The sequence below is a fragment of the Halictus rubicundus genome, chromosome 10 (genome assembly GCF_050948215.1).
Source record: "Halictus rubicundus isolate RS-2024b chromosome 10, iyHalRubi1_principal, whole genome shotgun sequence".
Taxonomy (NCBI): domain Eukaryota; kingdom Metazoa; phylum Arthropoda; class Insecta; order Hymenoptera; family Halictidae; genus Halictus; species Halictus rubicundus.
Genome location: NC_135158.1, coordinates 11,340,146 through 11,361,818, shown reverse-complemented (window position 1 = coordinate 11,361,818; position 21,673 = coordinate 11,340,146). Strand labels below are relative to the sequence as shown.

Here is a 21,673-nt window from a genome sequence, read left to right as displayed (position 1 = left end):
GTCTTATACGAATATTAGACATTAATCTTTTGTATCCTGCAGTAAATGAATGTAGTACCTTTAAATCAAAATGGATCCATGAAATTATAATTTATTATAAAATACAAAAAAAAAAACACAAAAACAGAGAAGGAATGTCAGATCGGGTATGTATGAAAGGGTTAATAGGGACAGTCTGTCCAACGAATTCGCACATTTCAGACATCCATGATCCTCATCGGTGGATAACATTCTGCTCCACTATAGTAACCAGAAACTAAATTTAGTGTGCACGTGGGAATACATGTAGTAATTATACACATCCCTGCTGGTCCAGGAAACTAATACCATTTTTTCTATCTTCAATTACGAGCTAGACAATATTGCTAACAAACAGCTAATAAGAGATTTAAAAATTTTAAATCTGTTTTTTAATATTCATTATGCTTGAAAAATAATTGGTACCCCCACAGTAATTGAATCCCTCACCCTAGACACCTTTTCAATTTCATCCATTCCTTTAATCTTTTCTCTGAATTCCAGACAGCAAATGACGGACTTTCAATTTGCCTTCCGCGTTATTCAAATTTGTTTTATGTTCAAACAAGACTATATAATAGTAGGGGATTTAATTAAAACAATATAATTAGGGAATTTAATTAGGAAATTTAATTATAGTTGCGACCACAATTTTCTAAACGTCATGTTTGCCGTACACGTTAATCTGTCATGACCATGACGTTCCGGGAACCTGATGATCTACTGAAATACGTTCACGCAATAAATCGTTTAATGCTAATATTTTCAACGTTTTCTATTAAACGTTTTCTCGACGCCTTTCATTTTTTAATTAACGTTACAGTAGATTGCTTTAAGGTAAAGTAAAATGTATAAATCCACGGGAAAGTCATAGACTCGTATAACGTCAGCAATATGGTTAATATTAAATTTCTATTAATATGAAACTTCATAAGGCAAATGAAAAAATTCGTCGCTTTACAATTCGAACGATTCTATTCACAAGTTAACTATCAAAGACGTCAGGCTTGTAAAGAATTTTCTTACGTTAGATTCGTTCGAACGTGTCAATTTTCTTTTACGTATTTTAGAACGCACTTCTGCGGGATAAACAGTGTATTAATAAAACGGTTTAACATTTTCTAGGAAGAATACTCATTCGCGTTAGAACAAATATGTTAACTTTTTTGACATAGCCTCAAGAGAACTGCCAAAAGTTACGGTTTGCTATTGTTGCGAAGTCGTTTGGATTTCCCCCTGTACTTGCGTCAGGTGGATTTAGGTCAGGTACCTCTATAGCTGTGACCAATGTTCAATGCCCTAGAGTAAATTAATATGTGCGGGATCAGGCATATAGGGTATATTGCCTAACCTGATCGCAGTGCCTCAGCACCTATGAACGTGGCTTCGGTCCTAAAGTCCTCTACCTCCTCTTAAACTGTTGTACACATTTCTGGTATACAGGATATAATATCCCTTATTATGGAAATTTAACTTCTAATTCTAAATTACTCCTGCGAACTGTGGTGAACTGTAGTAGACTTAATTTAATTGATTTCGATTCAATTTTCTGTAAACAACCGTTAATCATCCGAATTATAAACCGAAAATGTTCCATTAAAGATTCACGAATTTCACGAATTTTTTTGCTCTTTAGAAATAGTGTAAAATATGCTCGGTTGATTTTCATTCATTTACTATTATTATTATTATTACTCTTATTATTTTTAATTTATAATTAAGATAGTAGAACATTCTAGGAAGTGTTTTATACCAATTTAATTCGTTGAATCCAGTTTGTGTATTCGACGAAATGTGCAACATTTACCATTTTTATCATAATAATATTTAACGCAAGTTAATATTCTGTTTTATTTCGTATCATTGATCACTTAGGACAATAAACGCAAATTTAAACCAGAGCAGTAAGCTATAGTAATACAAAGATGCGTCAGGTCGCGAGTTAAGTCAAGTGCATGTGCACTCGATGAACATTCAAAGTCGATTTTCTCGAAAACAAAACATCGTAAGAAAAAATTTTATTTTACATTTCCGACTTACTTTTTTCTATAGAATCGTCTGATTTTCGATTCTGCCAATCAAAACATCAATTATTAAAATTTTCAACAGAAAGAATACATTTTCATTTAACTTCTGTCTTTTACAATGAACATATAAAATGCTAATTTCTCACAAAGATCCACGATCTAAAAGGAACATATTAGACAGTACCTATACATATACAGTCTTTTTAAATAGTTTTTTTATCGCGTTTTACGGGGATCTACTGTATATTTAATAAAATTATGATTTCAGGAAAGGTAGCGGATTTGACAGCTGTGCATAAATACTAAATCAATTTAAACTTAAAAATCCCTTTAAGATTAAGTTCAAAATTAAATTGTAAACACTCCTTTTTTTACGAGGTTTATTGGAATTTAATCACTGTTGCTAGCATTTGTAATTTATATGTACGCTGCCCTGAAAGTTCTAGCGTTGAAAGCAAGGCTGGTTGAGGCTACAGACCTAACTAACAATGACAGCCACTCTTCGATACCCTTACTTTCCGATACTTCACGGCAGTCACCCCAGGAGAATAACTGCTAGAAGTTTATTCTCGAGTGGCTACATGGCATTACCGAAATAATCTTTTTCACTGATATCTTATGCAAAGTGACATCTCAATTATTGTGAATACAATAAGTACCTCAGAAATGCTCGAATTTTTTCGTTAATTTGTAATATGTGAAACCGTTTTAACGTATCTGGTGTAACGATAAGTGTACAGATATATAATATGAACTTTTCATACAAACGTTGTTTAATATGAGAAGTAGATACACTTTTGGAAAACACTTCTGTATATTTTGAAACTATACTGAACATTCAAGTACTATATCAATGGTTTGCCTTTGAATAATAAATAATTAACTATTTAGTTCGAATAATTTAAAATCAGTGGATTCAGTTATCAGTAGACTGCGGATTTTATACAAGGACAAAATACAATACCGTGAGGGTATCAGAAAATTAACGAACATTATTATGTTGTTTCCAGCTTATTAAAATTATTAACAGACCAAGTAGATTTTGATTCATCTTCTATGTTTCGTAAGTGTTCCAAATCATTCTTTTGTCTGTCAACCGTGTGTACGATGTGTGTGTGTGTGACAAAATTGTAGTGGGGCAGTAGGTCAGAGCAGGGTAGTAGGCCAAGCAATGTAGCCTGTTGTTAGGTTGTTGTTCTCCCACGTACATTTCTGGTACTTGTTTTCACGGTATGAGAACAGATTGCAGTTAAAAGATTAAGCTTCATCAGACATGTGTACGCGTAGACAAATTTTGTTTATCGCTGTGACGTGCAAAATATACCCTAGATGTCCCAAAAGTATGCTCGAACACTGTATATTTGAAAAATAATCGTAACGCTGCGATTTTAGTCTGCATTGACGTTGTTTTATAAATTGATGAACAGTTGCGAAATTTATAACTATTTGTCTATCGTCTTATGCCAGGTGTCCCTCTGCAAATTCGACGAGTTTATTTAGGATTTGTTTACTTCGTAGCATGTTAACAGCATAATTTTCTACATGTTTAGATCGAAGAGACGGCGAGACCTTGAGATTTATTCGGCAGAATTGAAAAATGATTCAGTGTACCCGCATGGAGCGAAACGATGCATAGCATATGCTGGAAACATGAATACAACGCGTAATTTGATTTACTAAAAAAATCTATTTCTATCTTTTGAAATTTCAATCTGACAGTCTTCGAGTATAAATGATAATAAACTGCTAAAATATACTAAAAACTGCTTTACTAAAAACGTAACCAAATTTTCATATATTACTGCACGCAGAATTGCTGCATCAAGAGAACAAGAAGTGCTATCGTCGAAATTCATGTTTAAATTTCGTAGGAGGACATGCTCGATATTAACTACTGCTCAATTTATGCAGCACCCACAAAGAGACGTATCTGCATATTATCAATCGCATAATAAAATCACTCGTACGATGTGACCGTTCATGTTACCAATATACAACGTACTTCAATAACGAAAAATAAACTTGTACATCCTGTCAGCTATTTGCATTATTTTTGCATGTAATTAAAGTTTACTTTACAATATAAGAATGTAATAATGAAATTGGATGAATGTATATTTATATTACATAAATTTAGAATGATTGTTATATCAACTAAATCCCATCCCAACGATTCATAGTCCAAACTCAAAAACAATTAACTTGAACAGATCATTAAATATTATTATCGCAAGAAATAATTTCCAGCTTTCCTATGCGCTGCAGCTTTCATCTTCAGAACAAATAGTTGAACACATTTAATGCGCACCAACAAAGGAAAAACGCGGTCTAGTAATTAAGTAAATCTTTTCTAAAACCTCGCCGCGCTTTGAGACGCTATAATCCAATTACTTGGCGACTATCCTTGTTGACTACTTCAACTATTAAATTACCTTTACCCTGTTGGGCCAGATGAAATTATTGAACGCGCACGCGATTATCAGTAAAATCTAATGAAACAGAAGTTTTCATCGCGGTGTTCGGTTACCTTCCAAAAATGTCAACGTGCTTTATCTAACCACGAGATATTTCCGATTGTTCTTTAAAGTTTCTCCGCGAAACGGGCCGGCAATCTATGTGCACCTTGAAGAAACAATTTCATTGATATCTAAGAGACCTGCACCGGCCGTTGCATAAAAGACGCAACAAAGTACGCGTGACCATGGAGAAGTTTCATCGATCGAAAATAGAATATCGACACAAGTCGAGAAGCGTTTGTCCGAAAGAAGGGTATGATTGGCACTCGTTTCACTTTAGAGGTGGCACACTATACGACCTGGTAACACTATCAACCGTCAGCTCGGCAGGTTAACCCTGTAATGGTATCTTGGGGTCTCTCGTGACCCCAGTAAACTGATCTGTACACTGCTTTTCGTCAGCCTCGCGAGACAGTTATAAATACAACGTGTTCTCGACTTTTTTGAACATTTGTATCGTGTATAGTAAATTTTTACGGAATTTTCAGGAAGCTGTGTAGTAACATATTATTCGACAAACTGATTCACCAGGGTGCACCAGAGAAGTGATCGGTGAAGCCTCGATCGTGTACCTTCGCAAGGAAACTGACAGAGTCCGGTTTCTTTTCGATCACTGCTCGTAGTCTGAGGAAACAAGTAATACCATTTCAGGGTTAAAGCGTCCCGGAGCTTATCGCGAACTTTCAGAAGAACCGAGTCGAGGGAAGCTCGAACGAGCAAATCACGGAATGAAATCTTCAGCGTGGTTCTAGTACGGAAATCCGACGGCTGACTGGAGAATTCACAGACGTGCGCCTTTAATTTAAAGGCGCGGAACGTCTTTGGGCTCGCACGCTGCATGTGCGCGTCTCTCACTCTCTTTCTCTCTCGCTCTCGCGCTTTCTCTCTCGTGCTCGCTCGCTCTTTCCCTCGGACATGTTTGTGTGCGGTCGCGCATGTATTCCTGGTACATATAAATCCAGAGGAGAAGTGTTTTTTCGTGCTGAATACCGTACTGCAAGTACTATCGACTATGGTCGCACCATCTCACCGGTTAATTGGCCAAACGCTATGGCCGTCACTTTTGCGAAAAAATGTAGGACGTTTGGAGAACCTTCGAGCATTGATATGTGACCTCTCTTCCAAAACGCCTGCCCCCCCCCCCTCTCGAAATGTTACCGGGCCTCTGTCTTCAAAATGCTGTGTAACCGATAGTTTAACCCTCTTCGCTCCCTTGCGTCAAATTTGACACAGTTTTCGCGGATACTGAATATACAGGGTGCTCGCGTTTTGCTATACAGCGAAACATTTTACTACCAAGTGTTCTGCATGTCGGTTGATTAATTATGAACTTATGCAAAATAAAAATTGCCCAAGACTACTGAAAGACACGCAATATCATTGCAACACAAAAAAATTCTTTTCATAATTTTAGTAAGTAGAAAATAATATAATAATAATAAGGTCATTCAATTTTAAAGATAAAGCGCGTGAATAAAGTATATTAGAAATTTTCGGATAAAACATTACACATTGTCGCAATGAAACATTAACCTACTGACATGAGATACGAGATAGAATCTCCTGAGACTGTTTGCATATTTCATCGTCACTATGGAGAACTGTTGTCCCTCGAGTTCTACCCTAAATAGCATAGGCATGCTCTGATAATGGTGCAAACCACAAATCAAACTTTATGGTGACGTATAGTTTAAAATAAATTTTAGAAAATCTTGTTACATTGCAAAACTCGTTATTCTAATGAGTGAATATTATTACAATATATGACAAAATAAAATAAATAAATTGTATTTGCATGATTAATTGCCATAATTAATCGGAGCTTGTGTTACCCGAATCTTTTGGTCAGCGCTAATGATCCTTATGTATCTCTCAGTTGTTCGACTTATAATTAATTAATTTGATTTAATTAATCACCTTGCAATGAACGTTCGTAAAATAGGGACAAGTGAATTACTTTCTTTTAATGAACCACCGAGAGCATCCGGACTTGCCACCGATGATTTCTCGACCAATTAAATTATATACTATCTCAATTCTCGTGTGCAATCCTATTACAGTAATATAATTTGTTCGTTTTTATAAAGGTAACAAATGAATAACGTGTGAGCACTGCATCGTTGTTACTGAAATAGCGAAAATGAATTCAATAGTTTACTAAAATTTCCTTCAGCTTCATCTGGTACTCGATTATCCATTCAAAGGGTCAGAGTTCATCTATTTAAGGTACCAATGTCTCGTTTGAAAAATAGACGATGTATAAATGGAAGGGTTAAAAATATTTTCATCTGCTACGTTTTTGAGAATATTGAATTTAAGGATTTATCTATCCATTTATAGATTTATACGTATGTACACGAAGTAGACACTATCTGCAATGGACAGACATGATAATGAAACTCTCTTCAATAATGTGCGTACTCAGAAAAATTTAAACACTTTCTTGAGAAACAAAATAAACCAAAAGAAATTCAATATTTTAAGAAATAAAATCGTAAATTTTTCACTTGAATGTATAATCATGTTAGTTATATCTTTTCTATACGATTGATATTGTCGTTTATGAAAATCTGTGTGTACTCATAGTAAAGTCAAAATAATATTGTAATATTATTAATATTGTAGTATCTTGTGTACGATATTACAAATAATCGACGAATCGTGTACGTCTTTTGTTAAGCAAAGAATAACGGAAGAAGAAGTAGTATAACATAGAAATCTATTTCCCCATGACCTCGTTTTTATACTATCTCGGAAACGCACCTGCAAGCTGTTACTGCAGCGCCACTTTAAGTGGAATCGTATATTCTTTTTACACGTTGGTTCTCACCACGACTATTGCCTAACAATTTGTGCTAGTCAAATGTTACACACAGACTGCGGATTTTATGGCATTCGTGTTCAAAATAAGTAGATCGAATGTGTAACGATCACGTAGATAAAATTAACTAATTAGGTAGGTATAAAATACGGTTTGTAAGGTTGAAATTAAATAAATATATATGTACTTTTTGGATCCATTGTGTGTCGACATTCGAAGGGTTGAGTGTACCGACATATTATTTTCAACTTATCCGAATCTTTGGAGGAAGGAAAGAATTTATATTTGCATAAAATCCGCGATCTAGTCACGAGACGGGAAATTGAATTGTATAGTTCTGACTTACCCATATCGTCTATAATCGGTGCCATCCTCAACGTGACACCAACCAACAGCAAAGACATGGCAAGAAGGAGGCAAGCAGTCGCGACGATCGTCCACCGTGCACGCGGGGGTAGTTCGTCAGGATCGACGAACTCTTCGCGGGGAATCGTTTTGGTAACTTTACGCCGTTTCCGTTTCCGCTTCTTCCGCGGCTGATGATACTTCTCTCGAGCTTTCTCGTGTTTCTCGATGCCGCTCAAGATTTTTTCTTCTTCTAACTTGTCCGCTACGTTCAACGCCACGTAGTTTTCATCGTTGTAGTGGATCTTTCTGCGCAAACAGATACCACAAAGTGAAAGCACAACAATCGCAGCGTAAACAGACAACATTACTTCTTACTAGTTCTTACACACGTTCTTATATTTATATGTAGAGGGTGTTGTTCCACTTTGAATTTGAACAACTTGGCAACATGGTGTTACATTGGGTGACTTTTTTTTCAACCTATTTTTATCGATTTTATTGCATTTTCACAAGCCTTTATTATAGTTTTCTTGTTAAATTTTAATAGATTCATTTTCGTTGAACTCTTTGATATTAAAGTTAACTTTTCCTCGCTCTTTTTGCGGGTTAAATTTTTCCAGTATGTTTCAATTGTTTCATAAAAATCATGTTTATATGGTTTCAGTATTATTACAGAGAAAGAATGATAGAGACACACACGAACGTGAAATAATATTTATAGTTACAAGCAAATTGATGTTTGGGACGACCTTATATAAAAGTGTGTCAGTTAAAGTGGTTCGGTAAAACATCCAGCTAAGGTATTCATAATATATGTAGGTCAGGCTGCATTTACAAGCGATACATCTTTACGTGAAAATAAAGTAAGAAAATGATACACATTTGTCGGTAACGTTGTGTGCACATTTTACTTCGTAATTTTATATATTCTTCTTTTTTCGAATTTCATTTCTGAATTATTACAATAGACTGACAACAATATTTTGAAATTTTTATTTAAAATTTTTAGAAATAAATAATATTATCAGTTATATGTAGGGCGAGTATAAGGAAGAAGAAACGTCGGTACAATTAAAAAGATGCAGAGAAGGTAAGGATAGCAGAATTAAGAAACACAAAAACATAAAAATAATTATTCACAAAAGGGTAATTTAATTGAATTTAATTTCATCAAAATCGGAGAGGACTACCCTTTCGTATATAATTCAAAGGATTACGTGATCATGTAACAGATCAGTTATTATATTTGAGAATCTTGTGTAAGTAGTACGACCCGTGAATAAAGCAGCCATTAAAAATGCACGTTAAGTAAGCTTTAACTTTTTCATTAATATATTCTACAATAAAAGCAAAACAGAAACAATACCCATGATACGTATTCCTGTTTCTTTAAGCTTTTAACCATATCCGAGAAAAGTAATGATAAAAATTATTCATATTTTACATGCATACAGAATGGAATCACAAAATATCTTCCATTTAAGAAGCCCTCTTTTTAATAACAACATAACAATGAGGGATGCAAGAAAACGTGTTGGATATCAATCACTGTCAAGTTACCAACTGTAGAAGATTTTTAATTGTTCCGATGCTCGTAATTTACGTTTAACAAGAAGTTTAGTACATGCACAGAATTACCCATTAGAATTTGTTCCACCTGTTGCCGAATATCCTATATGTATACCTGTACACCACCCTACATCGATTATTATCGAAATATCGTTGCGTCTGACGAAACAAGGTCTAGTAATAGCTTCAAGAGCCTCATTGTATTGTATCGGTAAGTAAAAGACAATAAGTTTGAAAAATCATCATTTCATTTTCATTTTTCCACTTTCGCATCAACTTTCTCAATTTCACTAATCCCTATAGTATTAAGTTCAATTAAATTAGAATCTTAAGGTTGAGTATCCGCTTGAAACATGCTATTCCATTTTGTTGAACCGTGATCTATATGTATACAACAATCATTTACGAACAAACTATGTATAGAGTCATGCAATCTAACTCCCCTTTATGGGTTCTATATTCTCCCTGTTTTTCAAGTTTGCGAATGTCTTATCGGGTTTTCGTGTAATATTACACCTGCTTCATAAAATTTTGGATCCATGTCTCGATCAGATTTCCTCCTGATGCTTCATTAAGATCTTTCATCTTCTATCGAATGTGATATCTACGCTTAATAGTGATGATCGGGTTACTATTTTATAACCCATCCGACACCGTGAAGCGGTGGCGTTACCAGTAACTTCTAAGAAACTAGAGGAAAGTCATTAGTTTTGATATTGTAAATATTTCACATACTTTACGTGAAAGACCAATAAATCTTTGATTGGAGGCTGCAAACGGAAGTTTTAGAAATGCAAATCCAGAAAAACGTAAAAAATCTTACGAAATATCTGTTCTAAAAGAGCAACGTTTCTTTCGAACATCAATTTGTATTGCTTTGTAACGACCACGTCTCGAGGGATTGATTGATAAGTTGCATAATTCCCGCTAGATCCCGCGGTCCTGTTCTTCCATTTCCCGCGAGCTAAATTACACAGTGCTGCGAAATTGTAATTGCTTCGCGCGGCCGCCAGAGGACCACACGGCTTCTTCGAATTCTCGTGGGGGATGATGAAGATAACGTTGTTCAATTAAAGTTTATATTTTGAGAGAAGATACCCGGGGCGAGCTCAAGCTTTTAACATACGGGGAATTCGGCTACCATATTATGAGACATAACAAAGTACCTCCATTTCTCTTCAGGCACAAACCTGACTCGTTAATTCAGTGACCCGATAAAACAGATTCCTTCGTTTACCTGACGAGATGAAATTTATATACAGCGTTTTTCATTTTCAAAATAGTTAATAGCACGGAGTTTATTTTTTCCTTCTTTTCATCAATAATGCGTGCATTGTTTGGCATTATATCAATCATGTGCGTATAAGTTTGATTCCTATTTTTCGTCTGCGCGGATAGCAAACTTCCAAGAAATACGAGTTTACTTTGTGCTACAGTAAAACTCCATTTATTCGAGCTCTGTTTACTCGAAACGTAGCTTGTTTTTCGAAAGAAAAGACTTGAGCTACACCGATGCGCAGTGGCCCAGTTGAAAGAGTCGTTAGCGACATTGGCAGTATAACTTTTAAACCAGAAACGGCATCAAAATGAAATTACAAACTAGAAAATATTTGCAAGAAGATGCTTTGCATGCGGGAAAATTTCTCCCGCATCAGTTCAGTTTTCACGACCGAATAAACGATCGCGGAGGAAGAATTAGTGGAGCCTTATTAATCGAACGAACCGGTTATCCGATCCGTCTTATCCACTGGATAAATGGAGTCGTGCTGTATTGACGTTTACAAACAACGGGCGGGAAGCACGAACCGAACTTGCGCGACGGTGCTTTGTTCGACGGCAAATGAGCCATGTGCGGCAAATCGTGCACCGTGTAAAAGAGCCTTTAGATCATTGTGTATCACTGACCGCATTTTGCTCCTGGCATCTCTGACGTGTAAATTGGTATTAAAAAAATATATATATATAAACTTATTGATTCAATATGGAGCAGCACTTAGAAAATTGCAAGCACTAATTCGATTGAACCGTAAACCCCCTTGAACCACTGTGGACTCCAGTCAGCGGATAATTCAACAACAGCCATTAACTGGGTACGTGAACGTTAACGATAACAAATTTTATATGAACTAAGAAGAGAAAATGTCAGCAATGGGTAGACTGATTTCATTGGGAACGAAAATTCTATATAATTATTTGGAAAAATTTCCTTTTTCGTTTAAGCAATTTTGATTTGACTTTTATTTTGCAGAAAGATCCGCAGTGTAACGATTACGACCTGATCCTTCAAAATTGGTGCGGTATAAGAATAATAGGTTTAATCTGAAATCAGAACAATCGATAATACTACTTGGCACTTCTAGATTCGCTCTACGCATTTGGCGTGAATGCATATCCGTCGAATTCGTTTCGAAAAGCTAAAGTCGCACTGTCAAAACCCGTAACAAGCCATAAGTTATCTATTATATAACAGCCATGAGTAATTAGTAGCATTGAAACTATGCAATTTCCTATGTATTATACGAATGTCCCAGTTATCCGAGCCATCCGATTCCCAACGGATTTAGGTTAATGAAGTCTTGCTGTATATGAAACACACAGTGAACTTCTCGATTCGTGTGGATATTTCGAATTATTTTATTCTAATCAGATTCTCAAATACGTTGTTTTTGCACACATACTTGAAAACAGCCGTTTTCGAAACTTTATGTTAAACGTGATAGTATAATTTCGTGAAATACTTGAACCTGATGTCAATTGTATAACATATTATATAAGACCCATAACGTTCTGACCCCTCTCTAATTCATGTAGAAAGAAAGAATGGCTGAAGACGATGACTGCAGATCTTTAAGCAAAATGAACATTTTCTGTATTAACTGCATCAAACAGGAGACACTTAGGAGTGTTTTCCTTTTTTTAATCATTTCAGCAGATCGAAAGTAATATATCGATACTCTTCAATTTTTCTAAATCTTTCTCCAGTTTCAAATTGCAGCTACCCATTTCTTGTCATAAATTTCTTGTCAGAAAATCCACAGACTGAATCGACGAGACATTAAATTCCTTCGGGCGTTATGACGTTTTCTGTTGTACATTTCCAGCCGGCGACTATTAACGTTAGATTGAGTTTCATTACAATTCTGAACACGCTTTGTTCGCCATGCAATTCTAGCATGACCCTATATTGGGTGAACATCCACCGAAGACACTGACGCGCATCCATGCACCGAGATGACCCAGTTCTTTGAATCATTGCTCTAACGCGAAAATCGAACTCCTTTCTTTGCAAACGCGATTATCGATGTCTGTTTACAGTTTCACAACAATGCGCGTCGCGATCTCGTAACAACTAGTAAACATTTCAGAGGTGCTGGGGAAAATTTATAGGAAAAATATTTGACATATCTGTTTCAAATAATCCTTATTCCAACAGCCAAATAAAACAGTGATAATGTGTCAAATATGACAGTGTAACATGTTATATTATATCTTACACAGGGGTTTACTGTATTTTATAAATTATTTCATATATTCTGGGTTCAACACAATTTGGGGGTTTTGGAACTAATATAGTTTCGAGTTGCAAAGGCTTAATAATTGATGAAAGGTATGCCACAATTCCCTTAGGGTTCCTGTCAACCTTATCAGCCGAAAACAAGGTGTTCCATCAATTCACTAATGAAGGAATAATTCCAAATGAGCACGTCGTATGTACATAATAAACAGTCTGCGGATTTCATGCATTTATAATAAAAACGAGTACATTTTGTTCATGTTGCAAATAGAAAAAAAAATGTAGAGGAAAGTTTTACATTGTTTAACAAGCTCTATCATCGAGTAGTGCGAGTTTTCGCAGGAGTACATCGGTACAGTTGCAAAGTGCAATTGCACTCGTTTTTGTAAATGAAATCAATGCAGACAATTTTTCTTTCGCATGAAAATCCGCAGTCTAGTAATAAGGATTACTTACAATTGAGCTGTACTTTCGGATAAGCAGTAGGCACTTTGGTGCAACTGCGGATATTCGCAGGAATCGCTGAAAGTCTCTCGAGTCCTTTCGAAATTGATCAGTGCGAGATTTTGATCGCCGTCCAGTCCATAGAGCTCGAATCGAGAATTGAGACCAGTTTGAACGTCTCTCGAATGTTTGCGTTTCTTTTTCGGCCGCCGTGGACTTTCCGATGCTCTTCGTCTTGCTTTATCTGCAACAGTGTACACATAAAATTCTTTCTCTGCTAACTGCGGATACCATAAATATACACACATAAAATTCTTTTTCTGCTATCCGCAAATATTTTACTACAAATGTGCTACGATATTTCGGAAAGCTTACGATTGGTAATCCGAGCAATAAAATAAATGTCACAATAAATTTACAGGATTTTGCTTAACACGGTCGTAATACAGATTTCTGCGGAATAGGCACAAACACGCACGGAATCTAATCACGTCGAAGTCAGACAGTGACAAAGGGATTTCATTAACTCCAGAATAGTCGCGAGCAAGTAATTTCAGTGCGTGGCAAAACTGATTTAACAAAATTTAATTGCATTTGAAAGTCTAATTAAAATTTTGTACGATACTAATACATTTATAACTTCGTTTTGTGACCATTTTTATAGAATCTTCTGACTTGGACAACTTAGTGTTCATGCAGATAAAGGTAGACGACACGGTTGGGGGATAAGACGTAAATTGCAAGCAGTCACTGTTATAAATTTATGAGTATCTCTCATCAAAATATTCATCACGTTCAGGGTGGAGATATGGGGTGTTGAAGCGATATACACATTTTGAAAGCTAAATAGAAGAACCCTATGACGCCATCAGTCGCTCGCGGCCATATCACACGAGTCCACTAGAATATATGATACAGCAATTGCTATTTAGGTGGGAACCTCAAACTATCCATTTTTAAATTAAACTTTACAATACAAACTTTATTATCATAAAAATCAATTCTCATTGCAATCTATTTAAGACTAGGTTTACGAAGCATTAAAAGTGAGTATTTTACATTACTTTATAAAAATAAGAAGAATGTGTCTATCCAAGTTTTCAGCCATTTTTTAAATAATATATACCTAAGGAAATAAGTTTGTTAAGTAATTCCACGTAGATGGACCTTCACAATCTCAATAATCGTAAATTAAAAATATTAGAACCCGTCATTTTGACGGGTCCCGTAAACCTAGTGTTAAGCAAACCAAACTTTGTTGAACTCTATAAGGTATAAGAACATTAGAAAAGTAATTGCTATAAGAAATTCTACCTTCTCTATTTTTGCATTATTAAATAAGTTGTTCTTGTTTGGTATGATTTTTATGGGCATTGGAAAATAATATAAAAATAAAAGTAATATAATAATAATATTATTATAATATAATATTATATTTAATATTTGGCAAAAGAGACAAAAACAATATCGTTAACGTTTCTGATTATTCAAATAATTCAATCAAATTCGCGATTCTGATATGAAATTGATCTAATTAATATATTCTGCCAGAGGCAGTACTTGCCAAAGTAATGTTGTGTTACTACAATTTGTTAGTCATCAGAGGCTCAAAATGGGCGCAATATGCAACGGACTTTGGTTAAGTAATTGCAACCGGTTCTTGACAAAGTATAGCACAAGAGATTCATCTGTAACTATCGAAGTTGCAAGCGTGGTGCTATAGATGCATACATATATTCGCAAGTTACACATACGATAAGAGACATATATTCGGATCGGTACACATGACAGTCTGTTGATTATACAGCCAAACATTGATGCCCGTAATCTCGATAGACACTTGTAAGCGAAGCTCATCTAGTACATTTCGTCTGGGAATGACAGGCGCAATTACTTATGGGACGCAACTCGAAGTCGTCGATTATAATGAAACATCGCACGAGTGCATAGGAATCGAGGAATATTCGACCAATATTTTTGTTACAGCTGTAACTGAAGAATTTTCGGTATCCTACATGTGTGCCGGTTTCATTATAATTTACGATTTTGGTATAATAAGTGTTACGATATTTTGAGAAAATGATTGTATAAATGATAAATATCTGAACTAGTGAAATCCAGTTAGTCCAAATTAAAAATTTTGAATGAGTCACTTTACGGTGCACTAAATTTGCACTAAATGCGTGCATTTCTGGTGCCCTCGATCTTGCACCGAAGTGCCATTAACGCGTCGACACGGCCGTTGAGAGATCTGATAGGGATAAGGTCTTTGTAGGTACAATCCTCTTGCAGATCCATAGCGGACCTCCGTCTTGCACACGACTTAGGGAGCAAGAGTCACACCAACCTTGAACCATTTTTATACTGTGTGTCTTACTTGTGACGAGCGTCGAAATTATTCCTGAAGATATTGAAAGTAAAAAAATATTACTGAAAGCACTACATGAAAAGAAACAGAAATGCCAACTGAGATGACGATTTCTCCTTTTCACGTTCATATAACCTACATGTAACATGGCCGCCGGCGTGCTCTATCCCTTGTAGCAATACACATATACACAGTGTTGTAAAAAGAAGATTCAAAGCTTTAAGGATACACAGTATTTGCGATGAAAGTTCCAAAATAAAATTCAAACACACAAAATTCAGAAAAACAGTTTTTAGTGTTTCCTCTACTCTCATGTCATTGCAGAATTATTTCCATAAATAATTTATGAGGGCTGCACGGTCATATTCTCTGGAAATGATGCCTGAACCATAATTTGGTAATCGAAATAGTGATTGCATATTCACTTCGAGTCCAAAAGTACCAGCAGACTTCCTTGAATTATGAACAAAATTCTATATATCTACACCGTGGCCGAGATCGATTAAACAATAGTCTGCACGTTTTTTGTTCTTCTATTGGGGAACGGTTCCAGATTGAAATTAGCCTTGTTAATATTAGAGTATGTACTCGAATACGTAAGCTCAAATGCAAGTTTAACGGTATCAACGAGCGTCGAGACAGTAGCTTTCGAGCGAAATCTCGATATTCCATAAACACACAACGATTTTAAGACAGATTTAGAAAATCGTAATTTGATTCCGGCAGGAAAACAGGTCGATAAAATCGGTGTCAGAATTATGGTATATATGCGTCGGTAATCACAGAAATATTAAAACATTCTCTGCGATAAGCACTTTATTTTCGTATTTTGTACAGTAAGGAGCAAAACTGAGTCCACACTATTTGAAACAACATAACTTTTTTTGAAATTAGATCAAATGACTTGAATGTTATTGAGAAGTTAGAAGGATTAGTTTATTAGACGAGGTGTAAAAAATTTTTGAAAAAAATTTGAATTGGTCGAAATTGCAAAAGAAATAGTAAAAGTTGGATTTTTCAGCGTTTTTATCTGAGCCTGTATTGGAAATTTAAAGAATATGTTTGATTCGCTCGAATAAATTATATCCATGCTGAAAATTTCACCCATATTGGTTAATTCGTTTACGAGTTATAAACGCTTAAAAGTGGGAAAATTGCCATTTTTCACAATTTTCGACTTAAAATCGCACTATTAATCGTTTATAACTCGTAAAGGAATTAACCAATATCGATGAAATTTTCACCATGGATATAATTTATTCGAGCCAATCAAACACATTCCTTAAATTTTCAATACAGGCTCAGATAAAAAATCTGAAAAAATCAACTTTTACTATTTCTTTTGCGATTCCGACCAATTCAAAAATTTTCAAAAACTGTTTATACCTCGTCTAATAAACTAATCCTTCTAACTTCTCAATAACATTCAAGTCATTTGATGTAATTTCAAAAAAAGTTATGTTGTTTCAAATAGTGTGGACTCAGTTTTGCTCCTTACTGTATGTTTATACGTAAATTTCATCCAGATACAGATTTCTGTAGACCAGTTTACGGAAATGAACTCGTGAATTTCGAGTTACCAAATACCTGGAGGTAGTAATCTATCGGTTTACATCACAATACTGTTCTAAGCATTCTTTGACGTAAGCTAATCCTATATTAAAATATAAATCGCATCGATCTACTTCCACATAGAGTAAGATTTATTTTTAGGCGACTCTCGCGTTAATCTTAGATTCGATGGAATATAAAATAAACTCTAATAGACAAAAACAAGTATTCATATATAAAAGGACATTTCAACTTGTTTGTTTGTTTTCCTTTGGTGAAGTAATAGAATTTCCCGCTGGTCGGTAACGAAGTTGAGAGCCATTGCGTGGGCAAGAAGTAATTGTACGTAAGTGTGATCTCATAAGAATGGGAGAACAATGTCGCGGGCTTTAACACCCTCATTTACTGGCACGTTTATGAATACGTGCTTTCGATCGTAACACAGCTTACGGCATAGCGGCCACGCGTAGTTGTTACAGCCTAATAAGCACCACGGGCTATTTCACTTCAAATCGACGACTTTTGTACACGGTGGCCAGAACTGTGTTCGGATTGAAACGCCCTTAGTCACAAAAGGCTACATACACCTGCCAAGTTTCCAATATTTGAAACCGAGAAGCAAAGGGTTTGTATATTCTGTGGTCACTAATTTAGTTCTCAATTATATTATTATATTGTGGATATGTATGGAAAAATAAAATTTGTATGCATTAACTGCAAGCTACAGGACCGAAATAAAAATTTTCCTCATTAATAATAGTTTTCATATGTGGAAAATAATGTATCGAAATTCTGAAATTCTTTTAATCGTTTCACTGTTTTAAGTTGCATGAAATCCACAGTCTACTTATTATCGTACAATTTCTTTTTACAGTAATGTCTCAATATATAGAGTGTCCCAGTTTTGATGGTACAACCGTGGAGAGGATGTGATTCTGCAGGAGAAAATAAGTGAAAGATATAATCTAGTATGTACAAATAGAAAGGGTAAACCATAACCAGCCACGTTAGTTAGATTTTATTCAGTAGCGCGCGTATCTGAAGCGAGTACTCGGAAACAGAATATCATATGAACAAATTTCACTCGATGGTGTCAAATCATTTTTTCGTATAGAATTACTTCGTTCCCGGCTGTATCGCGATTATCGAAATACTCTGTACATTCTCCTCTACACACAGGTCCACGGAAAAACCAATTAGATTAATGGAATATTTTTCTAGCGCAATAGTCTCCATTCTGCTTAAGATAAATTAAATATTTTACTCGTATATTGTAGATACGAATATAAGTTTCCCTTTCCACTTTTACAGTTAATAATTATCGATTATACTGTTGTTCTACTTTTAAGTTGTACAGCACCGAATCAATGCAATTATTTATTAATAATTCGATACGCTAAACTTGCTCCGTTTGGCCCGATTGCTTCGATACTGCGACGCCGAGTCGGTATGTAAAAGAGAAAGAGGACTTCCCTGCAGTCGGTCGGCCAGTTAAAGATCTCCCAAGTCGATCCTTCCTTTGATTCGACCACTGTGGAGGATGGTTGAGAGGATTCATTTGTGGAACCGTGAAAGAAAAGTCGTTCGATCGTTTTGTGTATCTCCCGTCTTGAGTAACGTCTTAATCAAACTTTACCGCGAAACCAGGTAATTTGAAATGAAACTAAATCCTCGACGAGAGATACAGGGTGTCCCTTTTGGTTGGTACGATCGAAAGCGTAGTAAATCTATGTAGAAAGATAAATTGAAATTCTGCATACATAGGTATGTATTGCATATGAGTGTACCAAATTTAGTAGAATAAATATATCAGCATCAAAATTCATGTTTAAATATAGACAAATAATTCCCGTCATCTATACACGTCAGTCAACATGTTAAAGCGTCAATATACATAGTTATAGTCATAACTATTGTTTATCGATTGAATTCAACCCCCGAGTAGAATCCCTTTTCAGATTTGTGCAATGAAATCGCCATCAATGAGAAACCAAAGTAAAGGAAGCCTACTTACCATGACGTGAACTATGCTGGTGACGGTCGTCCTCGATGAACGCGTCGCAAGGCGCGGAGTCATGCCTCTTGCCACGATGATGATGATGATGATGGTGATGGTGGTGGTAATGGCTCTTCCTTCGATGCTGATGGTGGTGATGGTGGTGGTGGTGGTGGTTCAGCGAAGAGGACGCGGTCGAAGTGGAAGTTAGTCTAAGCCGGCGAGGACTAGCCGGTGCACTACCGGAACGTTTACTTAAAGTTGAAGAGGCTTTAATGGCCTCCACCTTTGTTTCCACCAGAGCAGCAAGGACGGCTTCGAGACGTGCCACCTCCATTCCACCGCCGCCATCGTCCGTCGAGACTGCCTTGTCAGCGACATCGGAAGTAGACGGAGTCACCGTCATCTCTTCACCTCGAGTTAGAACATTACGTTCACCACCCTCGATGGTGTCCTCTTTGTCGTAAGATCTGTCGCGGGTCCTTCGGAGAGCCCACGGACCAAACGGTCACAAAACCGTCGCGCTACAGTTCAGCTTCCCGGTTTTCTGATCTCCTTCCACGATATTATCCAGCGCAAGCTCGCGGATAAACCGGGCCAGCATAAAGCTGGATTACTCGCAGCTATTCCCCAGCATCGACTTCATCTTCTCCTTACGATTATAAAACACTCCACCGACGGCATAGCTTCACGGCGACCCCCTCTTTTTCAAACGATCCCGAGCTGCCCTCGCGAATTTCGTTCGCTCATTGGTCACTCTGTTCCGATAACGATCGGTCAATGGGTTTCCGCCAAAGAAATTTCCGAGACGATTGTACGCGACGCAACTGTTCCGCTCGTACGTTGTTCCTCCGTTTCTTTGTCGGTTTTTCACGCAAGTGGCTTCATTAAAGCGAATAACGTGCAAGTGCTTCCCTCGTAATTACAAAAGTGACTTCTCTCCCTTCCGCCGAATAGGTAGCAATTTGACCAACGACTTATATCTCCCTTAAAAACTTTCCGCTTCGTGGAAGCATCGCCTTTTCGACGATCATAATCATTCGAATCGAAAGGAGATTTTCCTTGACATTCTCGTATCTTCTGGCACACGCGAACATCAATTACTCTGCGTCGTGGAACGAGATCAACAATGCGTTTCGTTAAAAAAGAAAAAAGAGAAAAAATAAAGGGAGAAAGACACGATGTCCTTACAGTATCAACGTTGTTTTTATCATCTTATTTTTCGTATCGTCTTACGTAAATCTGAAGCAAAGCTGTTCCTTTATACACGAATAAACAACGTGCTTAGCGGATCGTGTAAGCGTTTCCTTGTAATTAGTTTGAACATACCCTCTGGTTCATTCGATCGACGATCTACGATGCGCATTATCTAACAACAATTATCAAAACGTTCGTGTCGACCGATCGATCGATCAATTGAAACTTCGTCCGACGAATACGTTTTTCGTGGTTCTGCTCGACTCTCATCTCCATTATCGATGACTTTCGCGTGTTGCCACTGTAATCAACCACTCGACGAGCAGATTCGGCCTGCATGCATGCATTAAAGAATCATGCGTAATTTGAATATTCCACAGGGGGGTAGTTTCTATACTCCGTCGTTCGAACGGGTAATCCGGAAAGTTCATTCGCTCGTTCACCGTTTTCTTCCGATTGATTTGACGCGAATTAGTACCGTTGCAGCCGCTTCCCGCCTGCCTGACAACAAATCGACGAAATTTCTGTTGTTTATAGCGTTCAACGAGAGAATCCCAGTCGTTCAACCGCACTCGCAACGACAAAGCACACCGGTTCTCTCGACACTCGAGAGCCATTGACTTCGACGTGAAAAGTTTTTCGGTCGCCCATTCATATGATAACGATCACTTACGACATTTTTCAAGAATTTTCTTCTCTTTCTCTCTCTCTCTCTCTCTCTCTTTTAATTGAGCAACGATACAAAAAAGAAAAAAGAAAGCAAACAGAGTCGCGAAGTTGGAAGGATCAAACAGCGAGCGGACCACTCGAATGGCTATTGAACTACGAGGGATTGACCGTAGTGACGTCTTTTCGCAATAAAAGAAAGGCTCCCGCGAAAGTGCTGCGGCAACTTATTCTTCCGTGGCCAACTTCCCTCGACCCTTCCTGGTTTCTCGCGTACCTAATGACCTCGTTCTTTTGTGAAGCGTGAAACAAAGGTTGGTCGAAACAGGTAGCCATGTCAGGTAGCGTTCACTCTGAAACACCAGGCGGTTGTTTGTGTCAAGTACGTATGTTTTTGGAACTTGGGAAAGAAGTTGAGGGGCAAAGGTCGAGGGAAGCTACCACTCTAGACTGTCCCTAACAATACGATACGAGCTTCTCTGATGAATAAATCGTCCGTGCTCGTTCCTCGAGTCCTGTGTGCACAGGCCATAACGCTAACGAGAATTTCATCAACTCGAATCGAAAAGAAACGCAACAACCTACAGAAACCAGATTATGTACTTGCAGAGTCAAATGTGTATCAGATGGGGATCGAA

At 36.8% G+C, this 21,673-nt stretch overlaps 1 protein-coding gene across 1 annotated transcript in view; it reads right to left on the bottom strand.

Annotated features, from left to right (window-relative positions):
• The window catches only part of LOC143357928 (uncharacterized), a 52,623-nt gene extending 31,547 nt beyond the window's left edge, over window positions 1-21,076 (bottom strand). Inside the window, exons 1-3 of the mRNA XM_076794655.1 lie at window positions 19,191-21,076; window positions 13,270-13,501; window positions 7,729-8,036 (exon numbers count right to left, since the gene is read on the bottom strand). Coding sequence (XP_076650770.1) covers window positions 7,729-8,036; window positions 13,270-13,501; window positions 19,191-19,578 — 928 coding nt within the window. The 5' untranslated portion in view covers window positions 19,579-21,076. The remainder of the gene's footprint in view (window positions 1-7,728; window positions 8,037-13,269; window positions 13,502-19,190) is intronic.
• Window positions 21,077-21,673: the final 597 nt, after the last annotated feature.